The sequence below is a fragment of the Mus caroli genome, unplaced genomic scaffold (genome assembly GCF_978045245.1).
Source record: "Mus caroli unplaced genomic scaffold, Mus_caroli_1 scaffold_14, whole genome shotgun sequence".
NCBI lineage: Eukaryota > Metazoa > Chordata > Mammalia > Rodentia > Muridae > Mus > Mus caroli.
The window spans coordinates 98678051-98695774 of record NW_028227269.1 but is presented as its reverse complement, the minus strand read 5'-3'; the positions used below and the strand labels follow the sequence as shown (position 1 = coordinate 98695774).

Genomic DNA, 17724 nt, shown 5'->3' with positions numbered 1-17724 from the left:
TGTGAGGCCAGCCCTGTGTGACACTTGGCACTGTAACCTCAAGTGCCAAGGTTATGGAAGCCAAGGAAAGAATGAGAATTTGTTGCATATTTGAGAAAATATGTTCCAAGTTAAACATATTCACTATAGAAGATACTTGTGGAACAACTTAAGTAAGAAATTTAGGCTTGTGGATTAGATTGTAATGATAAATTCATGTAAACTTCCTGATTTTTAAGTGGTTATGTTGTATGAAAGTGTATATTAATGATAAGGCATCAGTTTGTTTGGTTGGTGGCTTAGCTGTTTTGTAAAAAGAGTCCTACATGCTGCACTTACAAGTCTTCTGTGTGTTAATAGTTGATTTAAAGTAAGCAACAAGGTCCAGTTCTATATATGAATATAAAGCAAGTATAAAGTGAAAACTGTAGAGTATACTTTTAAAAATATGACATACTTGGCTAATAAATTTACTCAATAGAATAGAATGGTTTTTTACATTTTTTTGCTGCTTAGAATTGTACCATGTTTAACAACTCTATGTTGTTTAAATGCTGTTTTCTGTTTTAACCGTATTGAACTTTGCATTCAAAGTTGTCCATGTCAAAACCTCAAACAAGCCTTTTGTGTTTGTAGAGAAACAGATGTTATAATTCCATGCAAATACAAAACAAACTAGAAAAATAGCTATCTTGAGCATGCTGTGTCAAAAACATAGGTCGGCATGTTTATAGCTTTCCACACTGTAAGAATTTATTGAACTGTAAATTCACATGCTATGTTTGTTGTTGGCCGCAGTTTCCCTAGTATCCCTGATTTCCCGTGATAGCTAGTTGAGGCAAAAATGGTTTCTTGGTTTCTTTTATTATAATCTTAAGTTAGCCATTAGGCCACATACTACCTATCACAGTAAATTGATCAACCCATATTAGTGTCAATGTGGGTTAAGGTTAAAGAAGTTGCAGCAGAGTAGAAGAGAACTTCCTGAGAAATTGGGAAGCAGATATAGATGCAAAGAGACTCACTACAGGTATGTAAAATACTAAGACTCCACCAGGAGCTTTGGTGGTAATTTAGCTTCCAAGTCCAGCCATAAGGAGTCTCAGGGTAAAGTGGAGCTGCCCAGACAAAGGGTAGGATCATGGAGGCTCTAGAGATAAAGCACAGAAACAGATCTAGACTAGGCCTTGCATAGGCCCAGTCAGCAATGAGGACAGAGCCCACCCTATGCCCCAGAGAAACTTGGGAATTCAGTCTCTTGATGTGTACAGTGAATAGTCAGATGACAGGTTGGTGAGGGCTTTTGATAGCTCCTCTTTATGGGGTCCAGATGTGAGCATTGTAACACCTCTTCCAAAGTCTGCTATGCTCAGTAAATTCTCAGGCCTAGTTTTTCTGGTGTGATTTTTAATATGCCCATGTGCTCATATAGTCCAGTTTTACTTTGATAAGTTTTAGGATTTTATTTGTTCTACTTTTAGGAGTAAATTCTGGCTGTCTCCCCAGTCCCACCCTACTCCCAGTGCTGGAGTTACAGGCATGCTCTGAGTTGCCTGTCTTTGTACCTGAGTGCTGTGATCTAAAAATCAGGTCCTCTTGCTTGTGCAGGAACTGGGCCACTGAGCCATTTCCTTGTTTAGATGCCTGACAAGAAGCAGAGTCATCCTGCTGCCATGTTTGCACTTAAAGTGGACTCAAATGAGGCTTGCAAAATGAAGACTTTTAGTGCAAGGCACGGCCTTAAGAAAGCTTTTACCAATATGGAGAAATTTAGAGTAGTCTGATCTCAACAATAACTCAATAAAAATCCAGTTCTGTAAAAAGAAGACATGGAGAATAACTAAAATATCTGAGAAGTTGAGAATTCCTTTCCTCTAACACCTCATACTGCTAGGGTGCAAACTCTGTGCTGGCTCAGGGCTCTGGTCACCCCAGTTCTGCTTTGTTTGTAGGGTGGGGTTCCATGCTGTTAGAGGGAAACTAAGAAGGGATGGCACTCGAAGAGAATCTGGCCACTGTCCTAAGGAAGTTTTGGTTTTGGTTTTGCCAGAGAAAGAGGTAGTTCATAAGAACAGAGATGTCCTGGGCACTTACTAACAAAACTGACGATTTGAGACAGAGAGTGCATTAGAGTATGGTGGTGCTTATGCGGAGTATGGTATCTACATTATGGCAATTAGTGGAATTTTTGGATGTAGGCAACTTAAAAAGTCCTCTTAGGGTAAGAATAGGGCTCAGACACTGTCCTCAGACTACTCATTTAAGAGCCTGAATTTATTGGACCAGGCTGTGGAACAGTTAGTGCCCCAGAGAATTATTGGAAACAATTGAGCAATCAAATAGTAATTAGTGAAGCCTAGCAGCTGTTTGTAATACTAGTAGAGGCAGAGAACCTAGCCAGTGAGGGAAATTTGTTCAAATTCTCAGGGCTCTGTTCTCTGAGGAGCAACATTGGAGGTCTATGTTGAAGATCAAAGAGACTTGACTAAATTGCCAAGCCAAGCTATTAAATAAGGAAAGAGCCAAAACAATAAAAACAAGCCAAGCTGAGTATGTGGCTTCTACTTGTAATTCAACATTTAGAAGTCTGAGGCAGAAGAATCACCACAAGTTTGAGGACAGCCTGGGCTACCATGTAAGACTGGCTCAAGACAAAACAAACACACATTGCCAGGGTGGACTAGGGGAGTTGGAATCAGTTCATAATTTGGATCTCCCACAAAAACAGAAAATGAAAAATAACTAGGAAGACTGATATATAACAAACTATAAATATGTACTTGCAGAGAAAAAAATGTAAGGTAATAATCATAGCAACGTTTTAGATGTGGAACATACAGTTGCCCTCAGTATCCTTGGGGATAGAGGCTTGGGGACATAGCCTCTACCTGCGGACCAGAGCCAGCAAATGCTTGTCTCCTTTACAAAGTGGTTCGTAGTACTGTGTGTACCTTGTATGTGTTCTATTGAATATGCTAAATCTTTTCTAGATTGTTCATAACTTACACAGTGCAGATAGTTGTTATCTGTGTTTTTTATTGAATAATAACAAAAACAAAAGTCTACAAGTTCAGTTCAGACACAGACTTCCTCCCAAATATTTTCAATCTGCAGATCATTGAATTAATAGATGTGAAATCTATAAGATCCAGAGTGCCAGCTGTGCATAGTTATGCTGTGTGTAATATTAATAGCACAAAAAGGAGGAGTGAGGATAAAGCTGATTAGAAGTAATGTTTTATACATTACTATGTCAATATGTAGAAAGCTAGCAAGAGAACATTAGAAAATAAAAATTCTTTTAAAAATTATATATAGTATATGTTACTATATATCCAATGAAAGATATAGAAATAAAAAACAACAGAGGAACAAAAAATGGTATATGTAAAGTGACAAACACAAATCTAGCTATAATCAATAGCAACATTAAATACAAATAGCTACCTATTCTAACTAAAAAGCAGAAGTTGTCAGACTTGAGCAAAAAAGATTTAAAAAAATTGAACTGCAGGATGTTAGAATGAGGTACACTGTGGATTTTAAATATATAAATATTCTAATGGGAGAGAGATGGGAACATGGAAAATGTTCTTCTGCAGAAAGTAACCACAAAGATGGATAGTGTCAGGTCCAAAGGAAATGAGAAAATTTTAAATAAGTAACAACATATGTATGATGAATAAATACATTTGATCAGGGTTTATATGTTCCTATAAAGGTATACTCAGGGGAGGGAATAGGCAGAGAGGTTTTGGATGTCAGCAGCATGGTTTCATTAGGAGGGATTCCCCCTTAGAAGGGGCCTCATGTATTCCTCTCTCGAGTTTTGACACCAGATGAATGAAAGGAGGACATGACCTCTCCAAGGTATGGGTGAGAAGAAGGATTTTATTGTAGATGTAAGGGAGAGACAACCAGAGGCATCTGGAAGAGTCCAGAGCAGAGAGAAAAAGTAGACTGAACATGACCAATAGTCTGAACATGGCTGGAGAGGGACTGGTAGCATAAAGGAAGAGAAGAGAAGACAAAAGAAAACCAAGAGAGTAGCCAAGGACTAAGAGGAGGAGGGGGATGAACCAAACCAAGAAAAGTTCCTGGCTGAAATGTTAGGGTTATATAGGAATGAGAAGCTAGGAGAAGATAAGGAAGGACTGTGACCTGGAGAGGTGCAAGGTAGGGTATGGGGTATGCCAGCCAGGATGACTCTGAAACAAATGCTTGCTGAGAGAGCCTAGAGGCCAGCTTGAGCTTTAGTATGTTCATGGGTATCTCAGCCATTTGTCCTTGGTTTCTTTGGGACCTGACAGATAATTAAACACATCTCAGACAAAATGGTCATAAAAACAAAACAAGATATTACTAGATATTGGATGGGACATTTCACAGTGCCTAAAGAGCCAAACTCATTATCAAGATGTAATGATTATAAATAAACATGCATACCAAATACGTAAAGCAAAAACTGAAAGAAATAGAAAGAGAAATAGACAATGCAATAATACTGTCTTACTTCAATAATTGTAAACATACCTAGGAAAATATCAAAAAGGAGATAAAAATCAGCACTTTACCTACACTTGTAACAGACTTGTATAGAATTCTCTTAAACAGCCCCAGTAACAACAAAGTACAGAATATTTTGGAACAATAACAAAGTACATCTATTTGAAACATTAAATAGGCCATTTTCCACACCATAAAAACCTCCAAAATAAAAGGAGTTTAAAACATTAAGAAGTGTGTTTTCTGAGTACAGGGTAATAAAATTAGAAATCAATAGCAAATAGAAATGTGTAGTCCTTACAGATGCAAATTCAACAACATATTCCCAAATTGAAAAAGAAAATGTGTCAAAGAAGAACCAAAAATAATTTAATGAGCGAATATGAACATAAGACTTATTTAAACCTTTGAGGTGTTGCTAAGGGTGTGCTTACTGGCACATGTATATCTGTAATCGCCCAAGTTTAAGAGAAAAATTAAAGCACCATAGTCGGTAATTCAATTCTCCACATTTAGCCATTGCAGAAAGAAGAGCAAACTAACTCAAAGCAAAGAGAAGAGAGGTAAATAATAAATACCAGAAGACAATTTCAACAGAGATCATGCAAACAATAGGGAGATATCAATGAAAGCCAAAGTGGTCTTTGATAAGAAAAACTAATAATAAGCTTTTAACTAAACCAACTATTTTTTTCTTTTAAGGAGAAAATCTGTAAAATCAGTAGCGGTATAGAGAGCATGACTTCTGAATTAAAATGAATCACAAGGAATTCTGTGAACAACTAAGTAAGAACATAGAGTTTACTGGGTGTTAAGGTAACCTAAGTGCCCAGCCAAGGATAGTGACCCATGGCTGTAATCCCAATACTCAGGAAGCTGGGGCAGCAGGATTGTAAGGCTGAGGTTAGCCCAGGCAATTTAAACGAATTCCTAGAATAATACAGAGTACTTAAATTGCCTCAAGAAGAAACACTTTATGTTACTACTGTTGGTGAAGATTTCAAGGAAGTGGAGGCATACTTGAAGAAAGCTCAAGGTCCAGGGTCTTCATGAGTGCATGTAAACTAAACATTTACAGAAGACTTGATACCAGTTTTTTCTTAAAATTGTCCAAAAATAGAAAACACTTCCCAACTTGACCTTTGAGGCCACTCTTATCTTAGTATATAAACCAGACAAAAACATCACAAGAAAACATGAACTAATATCTCCTATGAATAAAATACAAAATTACTCAACAAAATACTACCAAACAATTGAGGAATAAGTAAGAAGGATTATATAGCATGACTAAGCAGGATTAGTTCTAGGAATAAAAGACAGTCCTAAAAGCCTCCACTCAATTTACCACGTCAGTAGAAAAAAAGATCGTATGGTCTTCTCAGCAAACACAGGAAAAGCATTGGCTGAAACTCAGCGTTCATTTACCATGGTAAACATTTACTAAAACAGGCAAAGAAGTGGGCTTTTGGATGGGATCAAAGCATGTATGAAAACAAAGCAAAGCACAGGGAACATAGTTTTAGTGATGGAAGACCAAGTGCTGCTCTCCTGAAATCAAACGTGGAATGAATATCCGTGTTTACACTAAAGCCTGTAGCTTGCAAAGTAAAAAGACAACCTTAAGATGACATGATCATATAAAGCCCTAAGGAATCCATTAAAATATTAGGTTCAATAAAGAAGTTAAGCAGAGTTGAGATTAGTTTAATCCATTAAAATATTAGGATCAATAAAGAAGTTAAGCAGGATATAAAGCACCATACAACTAAGTTTTGATATTCTTTCTTTTTTAAAGATTTACATATTTATTTTATTTGAGTGAGTACACTCTTGTTCTCTTCAGTCACACCAGAAGAGGGCATCAGATCTCATTACAGATGGTTGTGAGTCACTGCGTAGTTGGTGGGAATTGAACTCAGGACCTTTGGAGAGCAGCAGGTTACGTGCCCTTGACCTCTGAGCCATCTCTCCAGCCCTTAAGTTTTGATATTCTTACATTCCCATTTAGTTTAGAATAAATACAGCAAAGCATTTGGCAATAAAGAAGTGTACAACTTTACACAGTGTTCCAAGAATGAAAGTGATCTATGTAAATGAAAAGACATGACGTCTTCCAGGAACATTAGGAGCGACAACATTCCTAAATCAATTATCAGACTTAGTATTCAGCTATTTTCAAAACTTCAGGTCATTTCTTTATAGAATTAACAAGGCGATCCCAAAATTCAGGTGGAAACTTAGGGAGCTGAGGAGAACTTTAATATATATTTTTTAAAAGAACCAGAATAGAAACCTCACTTCATGAATTCAAAATAAGATTGTAAGCCAGGTCTACACCTGTACACCTGCTGCTCGAGAGGCAAAGGAAGGAGACATGCTTGAGTCTAGAAGTTGACGGCCAGCCTGGGCAGTACTGAGACTTTAAGCCAAAACAAAACAAAACAACCACCCAAACAAAACAACAACAATGAAAAGTCGGCAGCATTACTCCGATTGTCAAAATACGACTCGAGTGTAAGGCTAGACCTGTGACTGATGTGGTCCTAGAGTGCAGAGATCCTTATGTTTACAGTCCACTGGATTTTCAGCAAGAGTGGCAGTGAAGAACAGTTGTTCAACTAATGGTGCCGGAACCATTGGATCGCTGTATGATACAGTATGAAATTGAACCATACCTCACAACATAAACAAATGTTAACGCAAAAATAAATGGTCAAAGATAAAAAGTAAGAATTTTTTTAATTAGATATTTTTTTTATTTACATTAACATCTTGATTTATTAAGCTTGTCTTCTTAGACTTATAGTTTCTTTTTCTTGAGTCTCCCCAGCAATGGAAAAACACTTCCTATATCCCAAGCAACAGTAACTCACAAATAGCTATTGGCTCTGTTTAATAGAGAATTGGAGATTAGAGGGACTTAACTTACTCACAACAGAGCAACAGTAGAGTGCTGTCTATTTGGAGTTCTTCAGTTACAAATCTCTCATTCCCCTCCCTGAATGTGTCACATCGCCTCTGAGACAGGAGTATGTTGAAGGTGTTTTGTTTTGCTTTACACTGGACTGTCCTGTGGTTTTAATAATTATTTTCAGAGAGGGAAACCATCATTGGGGGCTGGTATTTGTTTGACAAGAGAACATACTAGGGTAAGGAATATGAGCAGAGTTCACCATACATAGAAAGATGTCAGAATGAAACCCATTGTTTTGTGTGCTGAGTAAAATAACAGGAAACAAAGATACACATACAGAACAGCAGTAAAAAATAATTTTTTTTTAAGTTAAAAAAGTATTGAGTGCTGGATACAGGCATTTGTTGTGACGTAGTGTGGTGACTATATTGGTCTTAATGCTTAAAACTGTAGTGTAGCAGAGAAAGTACAGCCAACATTGGGAACACAAGGAGAGAAATGCATTGGTAACGAGGTCTTTACTGATACGGTGCTGCCATGAGGGAGAGGTTGGCTCTGCTGAGTGTGAGCACAGATGATGAGGTGACTGAGCTGAACATTTGAGACTGGGTGAGAATTTGTCCTTTTATAGGTTGGTGTATATTTCTGTGTCATGACGATGGAAATTTAGGCTTAAGTAAATAACTACTTAAAAATAGAAAATTCCTGCCAGGCGGAATTCCTGCCAGGCAAGTGCCTTTAATCCCACTTGGGAGGCAGAGACGGGCGGATTTCTGAGTTCAAGGCCAGCCTTGTTCTACAGAGTGAGTTCCAGGACAACCAGGGCTACACAGAGAAACCCTGTCTCAAAAAACAAAAAACAAAAAAAACAAAACAAAAAAAGAGAGAAAGAAAGAAAATTCCCTTGTTCATTTGTAGGAATGTTGTGTTCCTTTATAACTAACTTTGTGTTCGTCTACTTTATAAACATCTCAGTAAAATACAGAAGCCTTAGTAAAGGGAATGTCCTTTGTGGTTAGTCTCTGATGAAAGTAGCCATCAATTTTTTTCTTTGAGATCATTCTCTTGCATGATTTTAAACACTTTATAATAATAATCTGTTGTTACCTAAATTCATCCATTTCAGTTTTTCAAGTAATCTCAGTGTTTCTTTCTTTTCCTTCAATGAGGCGACCTTCCTTCTTAACTTAGGCACTTTGCCTCCTCTTTCACCATTTCCCTTGTGATAAGAAGAAATGGCATCTCTGGGTTTGAGGACTGATGCAGCCATGCTGTGCTTCTTTTCCCCATAGTTCTTTTTAGTCCTCTCCCTATGGAGCTGTGAGACTGCTGCCTGCCGCCTAACTGTATTCTTTCAAAATGTGTGCAGACAATTGTGGGAAATAGGAAATCGATCCACAAGTCTTAACACTAGTGATTGGCAGCCATTGCATGGAACAAGACAGGATTTTGCTAATGTTCTTTTGGGGATCTGTGTGGGGTTTTTTAGGGGAGGGTTTGGTCGTCATATGGCTGATGTTTGACGATCTACAGTAAGTTACACACTGGTGGCAGAGGACTTGGAAAAGTATTCTTAAATCTGTGTGGATTTTGTGTCATAGTTTTAATGGCAGTACTCCTTGCACATTAATCTGGTTTGGTTAGGATGATCATTGTTTTAGGAAATTGTATGACAATATGAAATTAATAATACTGTCTAATGAAACTGTCATATACTGAGAATTACACAAAAAATAAATTAATGGTTAGCCCAGAGTGATTAAAAGGAGTTATTTCCTTTCATTTATGAATGCAAGTCAAAGAAAGAAAAATATATTTCATTTTTAGATTATATAAATGGTGGAGAACTTTTTACTCATCTTTCTCAAAGAGAGCGTTTCACAGAGCACGAAGTGCAGATCTATGTTGGAGAGATTGTGCTTGCCCTGGAACACCTGCACAAGGTAAGGCGCTTTGTCTTTGGAGTTTCTTTTTGAATAGTCTGTTAACAGAGGTGTTGATGGAGCTGAACAAGTTGATGTTTCCACATGTTGTCTTGGGCTTATGAATGTTACTGTTCTCTCAGTTTCATAGTTCCTTTCTATGCATTTTACTTTTTGCTGGGCTTGGTGTGGTATGCCTACAGTCCCAGCACGCTGGAGCTGAGGTGGGGTCATGAGTTGAAGCTAACCTGAGTCACAACATGAGACCCCAACTCAATAATTGAACAGAAAATAAATAAATTCTTGTCTGAACAAAACATAACCAAAAGAAACAAAATAATGAGCTTTTTTTCTTATTCTTTGCCTTTATGAAAAAAATCCCAGTACTTCATTAGGGGGGGAAAAAAGGTCTTTGGTCTTTAAAATGAAGCCCAAGCTGTACAGTATATTTCCTTGATTGTGACTTGCTCCATGGCACAGTCCATCTGTCTGTACTCAGAAGGCACTCCCTGGCTTTGCTGCTGAGTTAGAGTGATTCCCTCCCTCTGTGCTAACTTACTCTGCACCCGCTCTACCCTGCTCCCCCTCATTGCCTCTGTGTGCCATGCACTCAGATACGGAAACTGATACCTGGCCATTGTATCTATGATCTTCTCAGAACTATGTACAAATTAGTTTAAACTCCATGATACTCTTAACCTTTGGTCCATGAAATTTTGACTTATTTAAGTTAGAGAAGCAGATGGTTTCTTTGTTGCTTCAGTGTGTATGGTTTTCTTCAGAAATAGAAATGCTAAAGTAATTTATATCAAAGGTGTACAAGTTCATAAAGGAACAATAGGATTTGAGTCACTAAATTTCAACAACCCAGATATATTCTGAAGCCACTCTTTGTCATGTCTGTCATGCCTCCCTTAGTTAAGATGAACAGATTAAAGTTCAAATATATAACATAGAAATCTTGGGTGCAGGGAGTTTTGACCAAAATTGAGTCAAAGATGGAAATAGTAGATGGGAGAGACTGAGAAAAGATTCTGAAAGGTACTTGAAAAAAAAAGGGCAGGAGTCCAACAATGGCTGATCTAACCCAGAACAGAAACAAGACCAGACAGGTAGAGGGAGACAAAATGATAATCTTTAGAAAATTCCAGCACCTGAGAGCTTCAGGGATCAGGGTTGTGAGTTTGAGGTCATCCTGGTTTTATGGAGTGAGACCCTGTCTCAAATGAAGACTGACTAATACTATGTGAGAAACAGGAAGAGAAGAGAGCTGGAGGGAGAGGAGGAGAGCAGGGGCCATAAATGGCCATTCTCTGCTGCTTTTATAGAATTTTCACTATGGTGACATGCTTAATGGCTGTGCTTATTTTTGGGTGACATGATTTAATTTAAACATTTTTATATCAGAAACATTACTATTCAGAGTAAACCACAAAGAACTTTGTAGCTTATAATTAGGTATAATATTTTATAATATAAAAATGACAATAAAACTCACCATAAGTACTAAATCAAAAGCAAGACACAAACAGGTAAGCTGGAAAATAGTCTATAAATTATATACTTCAATTGATTAATTTTATTTACTAAAGGAAGATTCCATTTCACTCATTATTACTAAATAGTAATAAAAACATGGATGTCGATAACATAATGGAACTGGGAATAAATGTGATAGCTACACAACGAATGCAGTATAGTAAACAAGTTCTAGGCTGTCTTACCCAAAAAAGATTAGCCAGCAATGCTAATCTTAATAAAGATGCTAGTACTAAGTCTTATAGGAAGAAAGAAAGTATACATTTATTTGGAATTGATGAAGTCAGCTGGACTACATAGTTTGTTTCTAAAAGTCTTTCCAAAGAGGTTGAGAGATGAATGGCTGCTGGTTAGATGTGTGCAGTGCTTCAAGTCGAGTGTCTGTTCAGTGCATGCTTGTGTTTTCCTTCCCACCTTTCCCATAAACCACTTTAGCTCTCATAGGAAAACTGCCTACTGATATTTGTTCTTGTTTTTGCTTGAGGGGGGTTGTTTTGGGGTTTTGATAAGGGAGGTATAATTTTGATTTCAGTTTTGAGAAGTTATTAGAAATCTGTTTCCCTGTATTTAACACTGAGGAAAGCAGTATTTCAAAGTATCAAAACATTTCATCCATGCAGATATTACTGACACATAAAGTAGTATTGAAGTGGATCCGTCAGTCACAGCTTAGATTTACATTTTACAATAGAAACGTTTCACTATGCTGCTTACATGAGAAACAAAACACAGGCTTACAGTCTTGAACTGTATAACATTTTCACTCAGCGATGGACCAGACATTTGACTGTGACCTCATAGGATTGTAATGGAACTTAAAATTTCCTGTCAATTAGTGGTTTTGTAGCTGTCCGATTGCTGTATTTGATCCCATCCCTGTTACATGAGGTTGGTGTAAATAAACCTGCTATGGCCCCATTCATATAATAACGCAGCATGTGTCATTAAGTACAGCAGAGTAGAGCCCTATAATGGCCAGTAGCCAGCCATGCTTCTGACTTATGTATTTAGTATACATTTAGCCATCTTCTTAGAGGGTTTACTGTAAGACAGTGTAAGACAGTCTGCTGCGTACACTGGCAGCAGCTTTATACATCTCATGTTTACTCTGTGATCCTTTCTGCTTGATTTGCCCATTTGTTTTACTCTGTGGCCTCAGGAGGAATGGGATTTTTTTCACTACACTATCAAGGTTTGTGTAAGTACACTCCATGATGCTTTCACAATCAAAATCACCTAACAGCATATTTTCCAGAACATTCCCTTGTCATAAAGCAGTACGTGACTGACTGTATAAATGTTATTTAATGATTTGTTTTGCTGATTTAGAACTAAACATAAAAATTAATCTGTGCTCTTTAACCTTTATATTTAAGAACTTATTACTCAAAAAACCTTTATTAAATGCCTGTTCGATAATTGCATTATACAGGATACTAGATAAGTGTATAAAATCTGAAAAAGGAGACAGTGCAAATATAATATGATAAGTAGTACATCCCTAAGAAATATGTACAGGTAAGTACACAGTTTGAAAACAAAGAAATGATCAGCATAGGGTAGGCTCTTTAGGAAGCTTTGCTAAAGCCATGGCAGAGTTGTGGGTGAGAATTGTCCAAGAATGCCTGTGAAGATGATTTGGAATGAGTGTGAAATAAGAAGAGAGGCAGAAAAGGCAATAGTCAGCAAAGAGACCCCGAAGAAGCTGGTCCCGGGGATAGAGCATCGTCACAGAGAGAACTAAAATACGTTTGGAGAGCCTGGGGAAAGCCAGCCCCTGAGCCCAGGGTGGAGCATTTGCTCGCAGAGTTGCCAAGAGCCACAGGAGCCTGAAGAGGAGCCTCCTTAAAGGTAGACAGATGCTGTCTTAATTCATCTGGAATGTATCTTAAAATGCATCTTGTTTTGTTTTGTTTCTACAGTTGGGGATTATATACCGTGACATTAAGCTTGAAAATATTCTCCTTGATTCTAACGGCCATGTGGTGCTGACAGATTTCGGTCTGAGTAAGGAGTTTGTGGCCGATGAAGTAAGTATTCTATTTTAATTTAAAGTTAGTAATAGCAGAATATAAACAAAGATGAGAGAGATTCATTGCCAGCAAATATTGAATATGACAGTAGTGCTGTAGGGGCTGCAGGTTTTTGTGCAGGCTTATTCAAATATGAGACTGCTTGAGTGGCAACTTACTGTCACAAATGAAAAACATCATACCTGTCATACTGGGATGTGTCACAGTCAAAACACAGGAACACAACACAGTTTATTCAATGTCCCTCGGAGACAAAAGTCTCTGTCCCTTGTGGTACATCTTTTGCACGAATGCCAGGTTCCCACAGAAGATAGTAAGGTGAGACATATGCAGCCCCATGCACAAGAACAGCTTCTTGAGCATGCTCCTGCCACTTTTTGCCAAAGCCTGTGTATGTTACTCAGTTTATTTTTATTTTAATGTTGACATATTCTCTGTGGTGTGGTGTAAAGATCCATTGGGAGTCTCAGACAGGGCTGCAGATCCTCATGGAGTACAATGATAAGAAAAAGAGGAAGCATTCATGTTTATTTCTCCAGCAGAAGTCAGGCTTGCTGCAGAAGCTACACAGCAGTGCTGATGTGAATGGCTCATTGAAGAATATTGTGTGGGAATAGCCACTGAATCAAACTTGAGGAAACAGGAGGAGGAACTGTTAACATTTAAAGCAATGAATAGAAGTTAGTGAAAAATAGGGAAATGTTCCAGCAGGGTCCTTATGAATAGAGGTACCAGCTACCAAGCCTGAGTTTGATTCCCAGGACTTACATAGTGGAAGGAGGGAGTCAGTTCCCTCACTTTGTCCTATCACACACACACACACACACACACACACACACACACACACACACACAATTTAAAAAATAACGAAAGGATAGCTTTATTAGTATCACAGTGAACTCAAGACACTTCATGATGTGATGATTGTAAAGCTAGCAGTATTGTATTGTGGTGAACTAAATCTGAAAGTAACTATAAGTATTCAATGGCTTGTTGTAGAAATTTAGGAAAAGACACAGTTTTAAATTTTAAGATTCATAACCACACAGCCCCTTAACAGCCTAAATAGGGACCACCGAAGAAAACTCTTTAAAACTGATAGGATGCTGAGGTGGCATTCTCCACAATAGATGGCTTCCAGCAGGGGTACAGGAGGGGATGGACTCACCTCTGTTTAAAGGACAGACCACTGAGAGTTTGCGTATACTCACTCCTGTGAGCATGTACATAACACAAGGTGGACTTTTTTTTTCTGGGAGTGGGTTATGGGGGGACAGGGAGGACCAGGAAGTAAATGTGATAGGGATGTGCGATGTAGAATCTTCAAAGCATCAATAAAAACATTATGTTAGAAAAGATTTATGGTTATAGCCAGGCCTGGTGACTTAGACCTAAATCCCATCTCCTTGGGAGGCTGAGGCAGGAGGATGTCAGGTTCAAGGCCTGGCTGTACAACCAAGTGACCTTAAGAGCAGCCCAGGCAACTTAATGCTGGGCTTAGTTTCAAAGTAAAAAGGGTTGAAGACGCAGCCCTGTGGTTGAGTGGTGATTAGTGTGTGCACGGGCCTATAGTTGGTCCTAGTGATGGACAGATGGGTGTTAGGTAGACAAAAGCACACAGATTATTATTACAACGTAGCTCCTTCTCATAAGGCAGCAGGGGAACCCTTCACACACTTGCCGGGGTCATCACCGAAAGGAAGCTGATGCTCCAGCAAGTCTGTAAGACTGGCAAAAGGTCACCCTTTGGCATCGTTGCCCAGAAAGTCACTGGGCACAGATAATTATACAACTCCCAAAGGAATTAAAATGGCCACAAATAGAGTAAATCTGGGGTGTGGCATGTTGCACAGATTGTAAGCTTAGGGTAGGAGAAGACTATGTCTCTGTGCTGTTTTTGGAGATGAATTTCTTACAAGTCCATTATTGCACTAGCAAGAAAGCTGGGTCGCTAGAGACCTCTCTTTTTTTATTGGGTTCACTTTTTTTTGTACCGGCATCCAGTGGGTATTTAGGGTAGCCCCAGATCACAGAGAAGTAAGTATAAACATGCTTGCCTGAATGGCATGCTAGTACAGTGAACAGAGGCATAGGTGTCAATCAGCTGCCGATGGGTATCTTCTCACCAGAACTTCCAGTACAGGATCTAGTGACCTTGACACCTCCTGGCAGCCAGCCCAGGGTTCTGGACAAGCCACTGCGCTGCATGATGGTTTTCTGCAGTAAGGGGATGCCATATATTTAGTATAAAATACAGAGTTGTGAATAAATATAAGAGTGATTGCTCAGTGGTTGTGTATAAACTTAGACCCAGTAGTGAAGCTGATATCAAACAATCACAAGTTGTCCACGTGGGCAGCTGAAGTAGTGGTAACTCTAGCTTTCTGATAGGTTAGTGTGTATCAACTTTGCTTCCTGCACAAAATCATTTATAATATCTCATAGAATTATATTTAAGCTCTGTCTGTTTTTACCTTTTATGTGTGTGCACACATATACACACTGTATATAAAACCTAAATAAATCCCCCAATTAGAATTGTGTCTTATTCAAGATATCATTTTTTCTTATCACATATACATTTTTAAAATTGATTTTTAAGAAATTTTACTGCTTTTTTTCTTTACACTCCAGTCTTTGTCCCTCTCCCAGTCTGCCATCCCACAATTCCTCATCCCATTCCTCCTCCCCTGTCTCCAAGAGGATGCCACTCCCCCAACCAGGCCTCCCCACTCCCTGGGGCCTCAAGTCTCTCAAGGATTAGGGGTGTCTTCTCCCAGTGTGGCCAAACCAGGGAGTCCTCTGCTGTATAGGTGTTTGGGGTTGGATGGTGGCTCAGACCAGCTAGGGTATGTTGGTCTCAGTATCTGAGAGATAGCAGGGGTTAATTGAGACTGCTGGTCTTTCTATGATGTAGCGCTCCTCCTCAGCTTCTTCCAGCCTTTCTCTAATTCAGCCACAGGGCTCCCTGACATCACCCCAGTGGTTGGATGTAAGTATCTGCTTCTGTCTCAGTCAGCTGCTTGTTGGGCCTCTAGGAGGACAGCCATGCTAAACTCCTTTCCATAAGCACACCATAGCATCAGTAATAGTGTCAGGCCTTGGAGCCTCCCTTGAGATGGATCCCAATTTGGGCGTGTCACTGGACCACCTTTCCCTCAGGCTCCTCTCCATTTTTGTCTCTGCAGTTCTTTTAGGCAGGAATAATTCTGGGTCAGAGTTTTTGACTGTGGTATGGCAACCCCATCCCTCCACTTGATGCCCTGTCTTTCCACTGGAGGTGAATTCTACGAGTTCCCTCTTCCCACTGTTGGGTCCTTCCCTTTGAGTCCTGAGAGTCTCTCACCTCCCAGGTCTCTGGTACTTTTTGAGGATCCCCCTGCCTCTCATCCTACTCCATCCCTAAGGTTCCTTATTTCCATTCATTCTGCTGGCCCTCAGGGCTTCTCTCCTGCCCCCCTTCCAGATCATGTTTCCCTCTTTCCCTCCCGCTCTAGTCTCCCAGCCATATCCCTCCCTCCCTCTGCCTCACACAATTGTCTTCTCTTCAATCCCAAGTTGGATTGAGGCATCCCTACTTGGGCCCTTCTGCTTGATAAGCTTTTTGAATCCTGTGGATTGTATCCTAGGTATTCTGTACTTTTTTTTTTTTTTTTTTTTTTGGCTAATATCCACTTATTAGTAAGTACATACCATGCATGTCCTTTTGGGTCTGAGTTACCTCACTCAGGATGATATTGTCTAGTTCTGTCCATTTGCCTGCTGTCCTTGTTCATAATAGCTGAATAGTACTCCATTGTGTAAATGAACCACATTTCCTGTATCCATTCTTCTGTTGTGGGACATTTGGATTGTTTCCAGCTTCTCTGGCTATCACAGATAAGGCCGCTGTGAACATAGTAGAGCATGTGCCCCTGTGGCATGGTGGGGCATCTTTTGGGAATGTGCCCAGGAGTGAAATAGTACTGGGTCAGATAGATCTACGTCCAGTTTTCTGAGGAACCTGCAGACTGATTTCCAGAGCGGTTGTAGCAGTTTGCAATCCCACCAGCAATGGAGGAGAGTGCTCTTCCTTCTCCACATTTTCTTTCACCTGGATGAAATGGATGATTTTCTAGACAGATACCACGAACCAAAGTTAAATCAAGAGCAGGTAAACTATCCAAACAGGCCCATATCCCCTAAGGAAATATAAGAAGTCATAAAAAGTCTCCCGACCAAAAAGGCCCAGGGCCAGATGGCTTTAGTGCAGAATTCTATCAGACCTTCAAAGAAGACCTAATCCCAGCACTCCTCAAACTATCCCATGCAATAGAAACAGAAGGAACGCTACTTATCTCATTCTATGAAGCCACAATTACTCTTAAACCACACAAAGACCCAACAAAGGAAGAGAATTTCAGACCAGTTTTGCTTATGAATATTGATGCAAAAATACTCAAGATTCTAGCAAACCAAATTGAAGAACACATCAAAACCATCATTCACCATGGTCAAGTAGACTTTATTCCAGGGATGCAAGGTAGGTGCAATACTACAAAAATCCATTAATGCAATCCACTACATAAATAAACTCAAAAAAAATCATACGATCATCTCATTAGATGCTGAAAAAGCATTTGATAAAATACAACAGCCCTTCAAGATATCATTTATATGTGATAATATGCTAGAATCCAGGTTTAAAAATTGAAATCTAAAGCACTTCTGGTCTCAAGCATTGTAGGTACGAAATAATTAATTGGTCTTCAGGTCTGACTGCTTTTTAGAATTTTCCAAAACTAGTCCTGAGTGTCTTGTTTAGGATTTTTGTTGCTGTGATAAAGCA

The 17724-nt window shown here is 39.0% G+C and overlaps 1 protein-coding gene across 1 annotated transcript in view; it reads left to right on the top strand.

The window, feature by feature from the left end:
* Nucleotides 1-17724, top strand: part of Rps6ka5 (ribosomal protein S6 kinase A5) — a 172188-nt gene that overhangs the window by 95684 nt on the left and 58780 nt on the right. Inside the window, exons 4-5 of the mRNA XM_021178733.2 lie at nt 9230-9345; nt 12786-12893. Coding sequence (XP_021034392.1) covers nt 9230-9345; nt 12786-12893 — 224 coding nt within the window. The remainder of the gene's footprint in view (nt 1-9229; nt 9346-12785; nt 12894-17724) is intronic.